We start from the raw sequence: 14,583 nt of genomic DNA, 5'->3' as shown, positions 1-14,583 counted from the left end.
GGTTAATGTTTATTCATTAGTTATTTATTTTTTGGGTTACTTCATACATATGACTTGTATGTGTATATCAGTTGTATGTATTCATATGTCTGTATGCATGTCTAAAAATGTCTAAGATACATCTATGGTTAAATGTGTGTCTATAGTCCCCACGATTCGATACAATATTGATTCGATATTGATCTAAATTAGGGGTGTACGATATTGACAAAAATCAATATCGCAATATTTGGTGGGAATTTCGCCGATAACGATAATTGACAATATTTTGCATCCCTCAAAAATGTGTTTTGAAAAGCAACAAAGGCCTATTGTACTAGCTCACTCTCGCTAATAGTATAATTAAATGTTAATGCTAATATTGACAAAAAAACTTGCACAAGAAAAAACAGGTCTTATTTATTAACTTAAAACTAAGTCATTCATTCAACATGTACAATACAAAAACACTGAATTCACCAGCATCAATGTTTTGCGAGGCCAAACCACCTCCATGCAAGTGGGGATGATCCACGTTTAGCTATTAAATCTAACAACGTTGATTCCGAGGCTTTTTCTCCTGGCGCTGTTTGTTCACTCATATTTAACTTCAGCCATTTAACTGCAGCTACGTTAGCTTGGTTTGTTGTTGTTGTGAGTTGTAGTGTGTTGTAAAGCGTGAACAGGGCATGTGCAATGCAATGCGCACGCACAGTCATAGTTGCCAAATTGAGATTACATTTCCAAGCCAGACACACACAAATTTTGTGTGAAAACAGTCCAATCTGGCAACACAGGCACTCATCTGTTCTACTAGTCTTGATCATGCAGTGAACGTGTGGCCTCTCAAAAAGGCGTGTTTTCATTGTTTTTTGCAAAATGAGGAAAAATTTAGATACTAACCAAGATAACATATATCGCGCGCCCCTAATCTTAATGATTCAATATCGATTCAGTTATTGATTATTGATTGAGTGTGTAGATGACAGAAGTACATAAATAATTCTTCAGAGTACCTTCTGATAATTTTAAATTATAATGTGTGCAATATTTGTACTGGTTTAGAACAAACTGACCCCTACAGAAATTAAGAGAAGATAGTAGGCAGTATTATTATTACCATTAAAAATTACTTAATGAACAGGTTCTGAACAAAAAAGTTATGCACAGAAAACGGGACAGGAAGTCGACCGATAAAAGCTTGTCGGACATGAAGTGGTCTGTAGCGACAATGCACCAAAAACACCCGTTACTTGTTCAATTTTGTCACTTAGTCACAATGCAGGTCCAGTTCCGCTACACATTAGTGATAGACCGAAATGGATTGTTTAAGCACCGATGTCGAAGTCTTAGCTGATGACCGATACAGACTGCTGATTTTCTTGAGCTGATATTTGGAGCCGATACTACTTTTGCTCCCTCAATTTACATCATAAAAATGACACAAAGACGATAACAAATGTTACGAGTCTCAATTTAAAAAAAAAAAGGAATGTTTATTTGAACTTGAATTTAAAAAAGGCGTCTCCAGCAACACAAAGCTGCCTGTGGACGCCTGTCTGTAGATGATGGTGAGAAAAAACTATCCCTGAACACAGCAGTCCGCATCGGCCGATATGCTACACGTAAAAACACAAATATTGGCCGATAATATCGGCCTACCACTACTGCACATGCGTCATACCCCAAAGTGCAGACATCTTTTTTGGTGTCCTAGCCGCCTTCCATAGGCTTGCCACCACCTGGGAAATTAACCCTGTTGCCCAGGTTAAAGTCCTACTGCTGCCACTTGCGTCGGCCACCATTGTGTTTGAATAAATGTTGTTTGGTCGAGTGGGGCCTCTGTACAACGCAAATCATACTACGGCATCGCCCACAGCACCCCCACTCGACTAGGGCTTCATTACAACGGACTGAATTTGGAAATATTACATTGCAATGCACTGATGAATCAATATTTTTACCCACCCCTAATGGCAATGAAACAAAACACTTTTAAAAAGCAAATCGTTCAAAATTACAGGAGAATATTGTGTAAAGTGTATCTCCATTCTTACCGGCACTTGTGCTGAGTCCATGAAGCGCAGTCCGAAGTAGTCTTTCTCTACAATGTCCAGATGGTACATGATCTGGTCAAACAGCTCCTCACCTTTGGCTTTTTTCTGGTCAGGGAAACACAAACAAAACAGACGACTTTGATATTGAAATTGCCTCACCTAGGATCATTAATGAGACACAATTTGTAAACTAGTGATATTTGAAGTCAAGAATACATCTGATTTGTCTGAAGAAGTTAAAAAAAAAAGCCCCATGTCCTAAAACAAAGGTTGAGACTCTTATTATTGCACTCTCAAAATCTTGTTTTGGGCAGAGCTTGGCTTAAGTACAGATGGTATGATTTATGTTTCATGGATTTAAGGAAATATCAACATGAAGTACTACTGTAGGTGTAATAGGTGTAGCCCTTTCTGACAAGGCCGTACCAGTTACTGACTGTGTTCTGCCTGAGGCTGGAAGATCTCTCCCTCACATGTGCATATTTGTACACACACACACGCACACACGCACACACACACACATCCAACTTCCAAACCCCCCCATGAGGCACAGCGACAGGATTGCCATGGTAACGGGGGCTGAAGTGCCCCAGAGACCAAGGAGCTGAGGGAAGTGGGATAGCTAGATACATCATGTGATCATCTGGCTCTGTGGGCCCTTCAGTAGGAAAATACGACATCCAAGATCAGTCTGCAGCTGCACTTCTTTTGCTCCTTTCTCCACCTGGAATTTTTCCTCTTTTCACTTTCATCAATAATTCATTAATCCATATTGTTCTTGTACTGAAATAATCTGTCATATTAACCAAGAGTATGACTGACTTTAAACTTTTGTACCGGTCTTAATTTTCTCTCATGTTTTCTCAAACATCAAAAGCATATAAGAGCCACTAGAACCACAGCATCCATAATTGATTGCCTCTTTGAGGCATCATGTAAACATCAACATCAAGTCCCAACACAGAATGCAGAGTAAAGGGAATTCTAATCAGCTACTAAGCAAGAAAAATAACACCCTTGCTGAGGTCAACCCACTGAGATTCAAGACAGAATCTAAGGATCCCATCCACTGGACCAAAGATAAAGCAGACCTTTTTAGAAAATTTTGGCTCGATCACTTGAACAAGCAGAGGGGGAACAACGCCCTACTGGAACTCTCCACACATCCAACACCACAAATCTTTGTTCTGGCTTCATCTTGACTCATTTAGAATGAGATATATTGGAATGAGGACTAACTTTTGTCCCGCAGCCAAGACCTCCCGATGTCCTGGAACTCTGTTGCAATATCCAGAATTAGCACAGAAAACTTCCAAATGTGAACCTAGTTGTAATTCACGGTCGGGGAAATTACAAGAATTGATAAGGAAAAGTGAGACTATACATCCTTTAACAACCTCTAGACAGGCAAATTGAATTTCACTAGGGCACAGAAGGTATAAATTACTGAGGTATACGGCTGGGTGGTGGTGGTGGTGGTGGTGGGGGGGTTAAACAAAACTACTGTAACTTATGCAATGGACATGATGCCAAGTCGACAATAACATTTCCATTTCTTCTTATACCAAACTTAAAATATAGTTCTTTTTCTGTCACTAACATTATTAAGCTCAGCTCACTGACCTTTAATGCACTCTAACGGTGGTGTTCTTGACATCAACACTTTAGCATGTTTGTTTAATTTGCAGCACTAGTTCCATCAACATGTTTTACGCTAAATTTAACAAGCTATGTGCAAAACGTTACACACAGAAATCAGGGACAAATCACAGTATAAAAAAGAAACATGGCAAATTGCTTGAGGAAAGGAGAGGTACATGGGTGCTTTAAAGTTTTCCCTGTGCGTCTTACACACACACACACACTGTACTCTCTCCCTCATTCTCTTTCACACACAAACATACACCCAAAGAGAGCTCCTGGGCAGCTCGGGGGGGCTGGCCCCATGCTAGCTGGCATACCGCACCCCTACAGTACCCAGAGAGAGAGAGAGAGAGTACAAAGGACTCATTGTGTATGTGTGCTGCACCCAAGGCCTTGTTATACTGCCTGCAGTATTGTTCAGCTGTTTGCAGTCTTTCTGCCTGCCTGTGAGCATACAGCTATGTCTCTTAGACACTGTGTGTAAGAATGTTTGAGTATTTAGCTGATGTGCTCATCTATGGCAATTTACAAGTCCATTAAACTAAACTCCAGTGTAGTAATGCTTCCTTTTTTCGCCAAAACATATGTCTATGATAGGTGGTGGACTGGGAGATTTTAAGTGAGAAATAAAGTCACTATGTGACTCCACAAACCAGTACAAGACAAACCGTGACCACGCGTCCAGGCAATTCATTGAATCCATAGCTTGTTTTGAATTATTGTAAACTGGCCATGAATGGTAAATGTTTGGTTCTTGAGTATTCTTCAGTGAGTCCTGACACCATCCTGGCTGCACTGTACACAATTTGACATGCTCTTTGTATTTTGTGAACCTTTGCCGACTACACTGAATTAAACAGGCAAGGTTAAACAACACACACACACAGACAGGCACACATACTCACACCATGTGATAAATACTGTATATTGCGTAGTGGCAGTTTTTGTAGATAATGTAAGCATAAGTATGCATAAGTATAATAAAATATTTCACTTAGGAATGATTAAAATTCAATCAGTAAACTTAAATGCAGAGCCATTCGGACGGAGTTTGCATTTGTTTAACTTCTTCACTAGGCTACAAATCTGCATTGAGAGAAAATGAGGCTGTGGGAGGCTGTAGGGTGGAGAATGGGGGAAGAAAGATAACACTAAAAGACAACGAAGACATTTAAAAGACAGAATGTGAATCAGAAGTCTGTGTGGTATAATGTTTGGACATGGATTCTGCCAAACAAAGGTAACCCCAGGAGTCAACTTTGGGTGGCCTGAAAGTAAAGCATGTGAATGAGCTCAATTCAGTTTTAGATCATGGTCATTTATTTACAACAACCTTCACATCTAAAAAAAAGAAAACCTTCACATTTTAGCAGGGGGTCCCCAAAATTTATGGCAGCTTGTTCAGCTGACACTTCAACTTCCATGACACTGGCCATTCTGTGAACTCTTTCATGGAGCGAAATGCTTAACTGTGTTACATAAGTCCTGTTAACCCAAAAACAAATGATAAAATTGAAAATTTCTTTATGCATTTTGCAGAACAATACGACAAGGGAAACTATAGTCTATATAATTGAGAACCAAACTATTTTAAAGCTGTTTTATATATGCCATGGCTCCTACCGCATTACCTCAGGAGGCTCTGACACCATATACTATACTTGAAACAAAGAACGAGTGCCAGCAAAAGACAGTAATGTACTAAGTTTAACTTTTTCTCAGAGTCTGGTTAACTAAATGATAAGCATGGCTGAAACATAGATAGTGTGAAGCTACAATGCTTCCCTGCAAGCCTGTTCAGCTGCCCTCCCATCAGAGCATGTTTTGTGCGTCTATGTTCACACTGTTCCTCCTATAAAAGTTCAGTTCCTCATGTTACCCAGAGCATTTATGGACAGTTCAGACAGAGTAGCACAACAACAAAAGCACAACCACCCAAAACTGCCAAGGCTCCCAAGGGTGGATTTTCACAAGTTACCTTGAATCAGTTCTCTTAACCAATCAGACACAACAACATTTATCTAGCTGGCATTTCCCATTTGTTCTGTTGCAAGGAGAAACTTTTTTTTTCATCTGAATAAGAACTAAAAACCTATAAAATAGAAACTCCACACACCCAACAAGAAACAAGGTATTGCTGACAAAATACTAGCAGCTATGGCCGACTCTCCCCTACAACCTCAGGAAAGCCAAAACACTGAGCATTGCAATGTTCAATGGTGAGGCAAATGTCCTGCCTTTACAAAGTGGTGCCTCCAGTCTCAGAAGGCACTACAGTATCTGTCAACATACTAAGGCTCTAGTGTAATGAAGGGCAAAAACGCTGATGCAACAGAGAGAAGAAACTTTTGGTTATATCTGATTGACTTTGAGGGCGAAACTCAATTTAACAAGACTTAAAACACCCAAGTGGGACTGACTACTTTTAAGATGTTAAGGAAATCGAGACTACACCACAATAACTTAATGAGGAATGTTGTCCAAAACATAGGTAGATTAAATCTCCATTGTCAGTATTTATTTTCTTTTTAAATGTCTTCTGTTCTACACGTCTTCCCAGCTTATGCTGAAATGCTGTCACAGACAGAGCAATGCCCCTAACTGGGTCTTTGTTAATGTCATATCACTTGGATACATGGATGATAAGAGACTGAGGGGTCTACAGAGGCTGCATCTATAACTGGGGGAGGGGAGTCACACAAAAAAAGCACATTTTGCAACCTAAAACAAGGCCAAGGTTCTTCTGGAAAGCATTCAGAGGTCCAATTGAATTTTTAAACAGGCACGCACAGCAAACACCTGAGAGTTTTTTAGGCATGAAAGCACACTGTAAACTCAATTAACTCCATCTAATAAAAACAAAAATCACAACTAACAACTAACACTGGTGAAACAGTAAAAAGTAAATTCCAGTAATTCTTTCTTTAAAAAACAAACAAAAAAAAAAACAGGAGATGGAGAACAAAGGAGATAAAGAGAAAACATTCAACATGAAGAAAGACGTAATAAGTCTCACCTATCTATGCACACAATACTGAGCTGATAGGAAGGATTACAGTAGTACAGTGGTATTAATGATTTGGCAGCTCTAACACACAAACTCAAAAATGTGTGACATCGCTTGCGAGAAGTGCTGAATAAAATACTTTCATGCATTCTTGCTCAATAAGCTGGTAAGGAATTCTCAAATGCCGTTAGATTGGTTTCACATACCACGTCAGGCAAAAGTAACAACCTATACAGTATGTAAAGATGATGGTCTCCTTTGAATAAAAACAGACTAAATGAATAGCAAAAAGGTAGAAAGTGTTTTGTAAAAAAACAACATCTGGAGTTTAAAGTAATAAGACAGTAAGACATAGTAATAATGAGAAAATATATTTTCTTCCACACATCTTCCTTTTAACTTATGCAAGACGGCTAGATATGAAGATAAGACTGAGTCATACGCAACAGTTTGATAACAGAATAACCTCACTGGAATGCTGCACATTTGACACATGGGACCTTAGTGGAAACACAAAGTAGAAAAATCTTTTAAAGATCATATGAGGGAAAAACCATCCAGATGTTCATGCCCTCAATTCTAAAATTATATATGCCTTTTTCCCCCCAGCAAGAGCGTGGTGTTTGTCTGTGAAAAGTCTATACAGAAAAACAAAAGAAGAAAAGGAGGGGGAAACAGAAGAAGGGAGATAGAAGGGAAGAAGTGGGGACGGTGACGTTCGGCTCAGTGTCCACTTGGTGACAGTCATGTGATGCTGTCATGTGATTACGTGTGTTCTCCAGAGAGGATCATGGAATTACAGGTGCTCAGCAACACTACCACATCCAAACCCACTACATAGGCTCAACAGTATGCAGACTTGACTACCTTTACATGCCTGTTCAAAAATCATGTAGAATGTAATGTATGTATGCAAGTCTGAGTTCATATCCAGTTTAAAACAAAAGAGAAAAAAAGAGCTTAACTGTGACATAATGAACACGCACAAGCTAAAAATTCAAACTCTAGCACTCCTCCTTACCGGCAGGTCAACGCTGACGTCTGTCCCGTCCAGCAAGGACACACGGCAGGTGATGATAGACTTTGCATCCCCAGCAGCAGGGATGTGTGTCGTGGCCCGCTGGGCCTCCCGTAACCGAGTTTTCTCTGCATGTTTCCGGATGGAGCGTCTCCCCAGCGTCCTGCGCAGGAAACTCAGCATGATGGGGGGAGAGGGAGGGTTACACTAACACACCTGTAGGGAGAAGAGAGTTGATATTAACATATACAGTATGTATATATATATATATATATATATATATACATATATACATACACCCACACACATATATAGTTATATATACACACATATATATATAAACATATACAACTTAAATTTGCATGTGTGAACAGTACAGGCCCTTCAGGATTGTTAGATATTTAAATATAGTGTCTACCTATGACACAAATGGACACTAGGACCACAGAAACATGAGACGAGTTGTATTACATTATTTTCGTGAAGAATGTTAGCTCCACTGTGAATACCCGAAAAACTGCAGACTAACTGACTAAGGTGCTCTGTTTTGTTTGTATTAAGGTTAACATCATCTAATAGTCTGAGTCCAGAAGAGAAAACTTGCTTTTATTATTATTATTATTATTAGGTCTTATCCATACGGTGTATGGTTTTAACGTGGTTATATTGACTAAAATGTGTCTGTAAAACCTAGTCTGACTGTTGACGTCCAAGGTGACAAACGGGTCACCAGTGATAAATGTTTGCTACACGAAGAAAGCTTACAATGGCTAACCAGTCAAAATGGGGTGTTACCTAAACTAGGTTACATCAACGGGTATCACTATAACGTTAGAGTAACTCAGGTGGAGGGAGGGAGAATTGATAGCGCCAATGCTACCCTGTTAACGTTATCTAAACATAAGCCCCGTAACTAACGTTATGTCAGTTAGTGTTATCAATAATAAAAGGTAAGTGTCATGAGTTTAGCTAACGTTATAACGCCGCTAACGTTAACCTCATGTCAAATTAAGGTTTTTTTTTTTATTTAAAGAAACTAAAACTGTATTATACTTTTTACTGTGTAAGTTTATTCGACGAATATCGTTACAAAGAGCAAAGTAGAATAAAGACGATATTCGAGCTTGAGTTTTGTTGCCATGGTTATTAGCCAACCGTTAGTCGACTTCCAAGATGTGTAACCTTGCTCGGTATTTGTGGTTTCAGGTCAGCCAGAAGAATACGCCGCTGAGATGGACCGTGCTTTCTGAGCTAACAACACACACAACCTTTTAAAAATGTGAAATGTACCGACAGCCCAGAAAAGTTCCAATACATACTTCTGCTGAAACAAACCAAAAAAACAATGTAACGGGTAGCTTCACAATTGTATCCAGTTGAGGCCTGAGGTGAATAAGAAAAAGCAACAGGTGTGCGCTTGTTTTATAACACGAGCTAACCGCTAACATCTAACCCGCGCGGAACACACACAAGACTCCGACCGTACAAACGTGCCCCGTGCAGTAAAACCAACGCCGCCTTTTGCTCAGAGAGCTGCATCCGACGTACACTTGCTCCGCAGCCACTTGTGGCTCCGCGAAGGTCTGGATAGAGACATACTTACAAAAGCCTCCTCGTGTATGAGTTCACGGGGAAAGGACGTCCGCTTGCATTGCAGTTGACTAAACAGCAACCGTGCTTATTTCCATGTTTGTTTAGATTGTGTCGCTTTCTTCTTTGCCCCCTCACCGCGTTACCTCTGCGGGATGATTTTCTCTCTCAGGTCCCAACAAAAAGTAGGAGGCAAAGCTTTCCTCCGGATGTGACGTCACGATAAATCCCTAACAAAAACGCAATTAGCATTTTTAAAGCGACAAACCTTAATAATAGAGCTGACATGGCTCAAACCTTTTTTTGTAGTTTTCTTACCGATGAAACCTTCACTTACCTATTGTTGTCTTGACAGTTTATATTGTATTCATGCATTTCTAATCAAGGTGTCATTTGTTAATGCAAAGTAAGAAAACACAGCTAATCAAGTTTACAAACTGTCATGTTATGTACAGTCAAATCTTTAAATAACTATACATTCATGAAACGGTTGTCACGCCGTTAAAAACTTCCAGTGTTAAGAAGATTGGTCATTAAATTTTTGAATTTGAGCCAACCAGTGTTGTCAACATAAGGCAGCAGCACCCCCTTCTGGTTAGTTTGGGAATAGTGGTTTAGAATGTGGCCAGAGACTGAGCTGACCTGTTTGACCTGTGGTTCATTTAGGGCTAAGAGCTCATTAAGCATTCACAGATGAAGGGCAACACAGTTTTTATAGGGGCGGTGTATCCGAGAAATTAGTTTCCTGTCCCTGTCAATAGGTATGTGAATGCTCTTTAGTGTATTTTTGATTGAATCCCTGGAGCAGAGTCACTACTTTGAATTTTTTCCCACTTTATGATTTTATTTTTTTACATGTTACATTTTGAAACACATGGCTGTTCCCAAATGTGCAGGCGTAAAGCTTTGCCAACATGAATCCACAAATCTGATTGTTTACAGGTGCTACTGTTTATAATATAAACAAGCGTGTGTAAATTATTATAAGATATGCCTGCAACAATAGGGCAAATCACAAACATGTGCCTATGCTCTGACAGACAATACTAGCAATCTCATACTAATGCAGTGATATAAAGGGTATATAGCCCATCTGTGGTCTATTGATTTAGTAAGACCTCCTTAAATTGTTGTAGGCCTACATCACCTTTAAGATAAGCACAGATTTACCTCAGATAGTATGGTGACAGTCCTTTTGTGTGCTGCGTTTACACCAATGTTAAAACTGTGTTTGGTCCTTTTTAACAAGTACAGTAAATGCATCTTTTTGTTCTGCATTAGGGCTTTGAGGCGCTGTATTAGCTCCCATTGTGCTCTCTGGCTCAAAAATACCATTAGAAAAGATCCAAATACCATATTCTGTCAAATCTTTAAAGGTCCTATAGAGTAAAATGTGAGATTATCACGTCTTTTTTTAATTATAAAGCATGTTGAGGTGCTATATAAATAATGGGAAAGTACGAAAACTTTCCATCGGCAGAGAAATGCAGACAGTATTTAGAAACTGTGCCTTTAAACGAGCATTCAAGACTTCTGTGCGGTTGAAACATACGTTAACAAAGGTAGAAAGTGCAGCTACAGCGCGGTTACAGATATTCCCCAGCTGCAATGATGTCGCAAAGATGCAGAAGCAAACACTAACCAATCAGAGCAGATTGGGCTTTTTTAGGGGGGTCTTAAAGAGACAGGCGCTAAAACGGAGAGTTTCAGACACTTTCAGACTTTTTTTTCAGAAGGTGAATACAGGTATACTCAGACAGATAATTGTGTTTTTTGAACATTTAAGCATGTAAACATGTTCTTGTAGAAACCCAAAATACTATTATGAATCTGAAAATCAGCACAATATAGGACCTTTAAAGATTGGATTATTTAAAGACAGTATAGGGAAACTATTCAGTGTCAGTCTACTTTCATAGTATTTCCCTCACTTTTAAAAGCCTTCTTCTTTCAGTGTGTTTGGTTTTTCTTTGGAGCCTGGCGTAACATAGATGTAGCACTTTGGCTACCTCATGTAAATGATGGCTTCACTGTTTGGATAAATCTCAAGCACAAAACATATAAAATAAGTCATCTGGTTGAGGCCTCAGCAGTGGTGCAGTCTTTTCATCGTATTACTCTAACTTTGCCTGACCTCACTTTTACAGCGTGGAAAAGCAAGGTGATCTGAAGGCACGTCTCCATGCTTTGACAGACAAGCTTTAATTGTTCACAATCAAGCTTATAGACATGTCCAAAGCACCGCAAAACCATGATACCAGAGAGAAACAAGCAACTGAGGACAAAAGGTTTTTATGACACAGGTAGGAGTTAACCAAGGGTATAATACGGTAAAACATTTCTCATTATTTTGTGTTTCATTATATATACACTCGCTGTTATAGATTACGTCTCAGATAAAACAAAACCTTTTGAAATAGCAGTCTTGGAATACACACCATTTGTGTCACATATGAATCATCCAAAAAGGGAAAAGAAAAATCCAAAAATCAAATGAAAACAAAATGTTTCTGCTCACAAATGATTTTCCCTTTTATTTTAAAGATTTTTTTTTCATATACAACATTGTATTTACATGGTCTAGTATTATTTACACAAAATTAACAAGTGGCACTGTGTAGTTAAGAGTTTGTTTCTTCTTTTTTTTCTTGTTCCCTACAGGTCTTATTTTTAAACAAAATAAAAATGACAAAAAAAAAAAGAACAACTCATTTTAACAATGCTTTATGTCTCCAACTTTATTTTTTTTTCAGTAGCACTACCTGCCACCCAGCCTTCTACAAAGTGCCGTCCTTTCCCTATCCGACTAGAGCTGTTGTCGTCTTTACAAAAATACAACTAACCTGAGCCCTCCCCGTGTCCGCTCCCCTCCAAACTACCTTTGATCAGTACCCTAAACGCACAGACAGAACCAATTATGTGTCAAAAACAATACACTTTCAACACAGACAGCTCGTTGCTGGACATGTTGTGCAGACGGAAACCCTGGCAGCCCTGAATAATTAATCATTACCTGTTTTATTTTCATGTTTTTGAACACTTTGCCATGAAGCCTTCAGTGTTAATTAAATCTGATTTGGTTGGCCATCCTGCTGAACACAAAAACCGATGAACAGAAGCCACTGGGTGCTGAATGGTTGTTCTTTTGATTATAAGCTCATATGTAGGGGTTGCCAATAATAATAAAAAACGGTTATTTAGTCAGTCATTAACTGGCGAGCCTTGGTTTGTCCTTTGGGGGAAAAAAAGCTTGATACTGCACTGCTGGTATTCTGCTCAGATGTGTCATTTGCCTTGAGGCCATGCAGAGAGGGTGGGATCCATGTATAATGATCCAAAAGAGAGGCATCTGGGAAAGAACAATGAGAAGAATGGACTGTGGATGTTGCGTGGGCTCTGCTGAAATGACTGATGTTGCCTGAGAGAAGGAGTTAGGCAGATTTTGGGAGAGGGCTGCAATATAGGAGAGATAAAAGAGAGAGAGCGAGAGAGGAGAAAAGCTAGGCTCTTCTTGATCCCACCTCTCTGTGTGGCAAAAAGTATGATTCAGCTGTTTGAAAGGGAGGTACGAGCATGCTTTGAAACGTTGGTTCTTAGGACAGACATTTTATAAAAAATAAAATAAAATAAAAAAACACTCTCCAAGGAAGCCCCGAGTTTCTTCAGAAAAAAAAAAAAAACTTGAGATCAAGTTAGATTAGGTTTGTGGCTTTATGGCACAACCCTTCATTCCAGTTAACGGACAAGCAGGCTTAGACCAGACAGCTAACAAACTATATGTTAGAAATGGAGGAGGAAGAGGTACAGAGAAAGAGATAAAGACAGAAATCGGAGTACACACACACACACACACAGTCTTCACACAGTCACAGCAGTAGGTGTTTCCAGCAGAATCCAATGACAGCTGGTACTGAAGCAGTCAATAAGAAAAAGATCTCAAATTATGAAGAGGCTTCACTTCATTCCATACGGCTATGTAAAGTACAAAGGCAGCTCAACCTGTACTTTGACTAAAAAAAAGACTCAACAGGCAACTTGATGCTGGGATTTGTGAATTAAAAATACACTTTAGTCATCACTTTAGTCTATTATCACTCATCAACACATCCTCTTGGCTTAAAAACATGTGCCTTCAAATAGAGTACCATTGGGAAAGATCAATAAAAAAGGAAAAGTATCGGTTGAATGTTCTGTTTGTCCACTGGAACATTTGATGGTTCAAAGAAGCAGCACAATCAGACAGATTTAGAAAGAAATGAAACAGCAAAGGTTGATTTTTAAAGCCCCGCTCCAGAGACCTCTGAACCTCACTGAAAAAAAAAAAAAAAAAGGACATTTTCTCAGAAAACCAAACGTCAGCTCACACAAAGCGCTGAGCCACCAGTCTCATCCGCGAACGTGGAGAGAGAGATGCAGGTGCGCTCCTGCTCCTGCGGATTCAAATGTCCATGTATGTAAAAACAATGCGGGGAGGTCACTGGAGGGAGCCTTTAAAGTCACGTTCTTACCATTCACACTAAGGTTGAGATCAGTTCACTGTCAATTCAGCAATTTTAAAAAGCAACCGCAAACGCTGCTTACATTAAAAATGCTAGCAGCTTTCAACCACTTGAGAACTAATGAAGGATACCGGTGTCAGATTTGTTTTGGGTACTGATGACCACTTTTTGTTTCTCAGGTTCAACAGACCTGTGCAAAGCAAGCAAGACACATTTGGGTGTTACACAACGTGGATCCACCGTTAAAAAAAGGTGTCCCGCTCAGAGGAAACCAATCGGAGGGAAGCCACAGAGCTTCACATACATTGGGAATTTGTTCTCAGTGTCTGGCTCAAGGACACTTCAGCGGGGACCCAGGGTTTGATTTCAATATGAAATTGACTGTATGTGGATCTGAAGCAAGACATGAACTGACCTCAGCCTTGTTTCATAGCTTTCTCGACTGGGAAAGCGCTAAGATTGTAACTCGGTGAGGCCTTGTGTCTACTGGGGCCTCTCTTTGTGACACCATCTTCATTTTGTTGTGTTGGATTAATGGGCTGTTGAGCATTACGCAATGCGACGTGAATTTGTTTCAAATGAACAATCAATGCTGAAAGTTAACATTTCCGTGGGAGGTTTGTAGTTGTAGAATAGCAGTAGTGACAGAAATAATAGAGAGGTGCCCAGTAAACACTGGCCCTGAGGATTGTAAACCCAGTTCTGTTCTTCGCCACACTGCATGATGGCCGCTTCAGAGCGCGTGCGTCTGTAAGCTCAAAAACACAGCACAAAGCCGGATCAGGAAAA

The 14,583-nt window shown here is 39.6% G+C and overlaps 1 protein-coding gene across 1 annotated transcript in view; it reads right to left on the bottom strand.

The window, feature by feature from the left end:
• epb41l5 (erythrocyte membrane protein band 4.1 like 5) overlaps window positions 1–9,459 on the bottom strand; it is a 35,375-nt gene extending 25,916 nt beyond the window's left edge. The window contains exons 1-3 of the mRNA XM_083921656.1: window positions 9,309–9,459; window positions 7,709–7,921; window positions 2,037–2,141 (exon numbers count right to left, since the gene is read on the bottom strand). Of these exons, the coding sequence (XP_083777782.1) occupies window positions 2,037–2,141; window positions 7,709–7,888 (285 nt within the window). The 5' untranslated portion in view covers window positions 7,889–7,921; window positions 9,309–9,459. The remainder of the gene's footprint in view (window positions 1–2,036; window positions 2,142–7,708; window positions 7,922–9,308) is intronic.
• Window positions 9,460–14,583: the final 5,124 nt, after the last annotated feature.

This window comes from Echiichthys vipera, assembly GCF_963691815.1.
Source record: "Echiichthys vipera genome assembly, chromosome: 10".
Lineage (NCBI taxonomy): Eukaryota > Metazoa > Chordata > Actinopteri > Perciformes > Trachinidae > Echiichthys > Echiichthys vipera.
The sequence above is the reverse complement of the archived record's forward strand: the minus strand, read 5'-3'. Positions and strand labels throughout refer to the sequence as shown.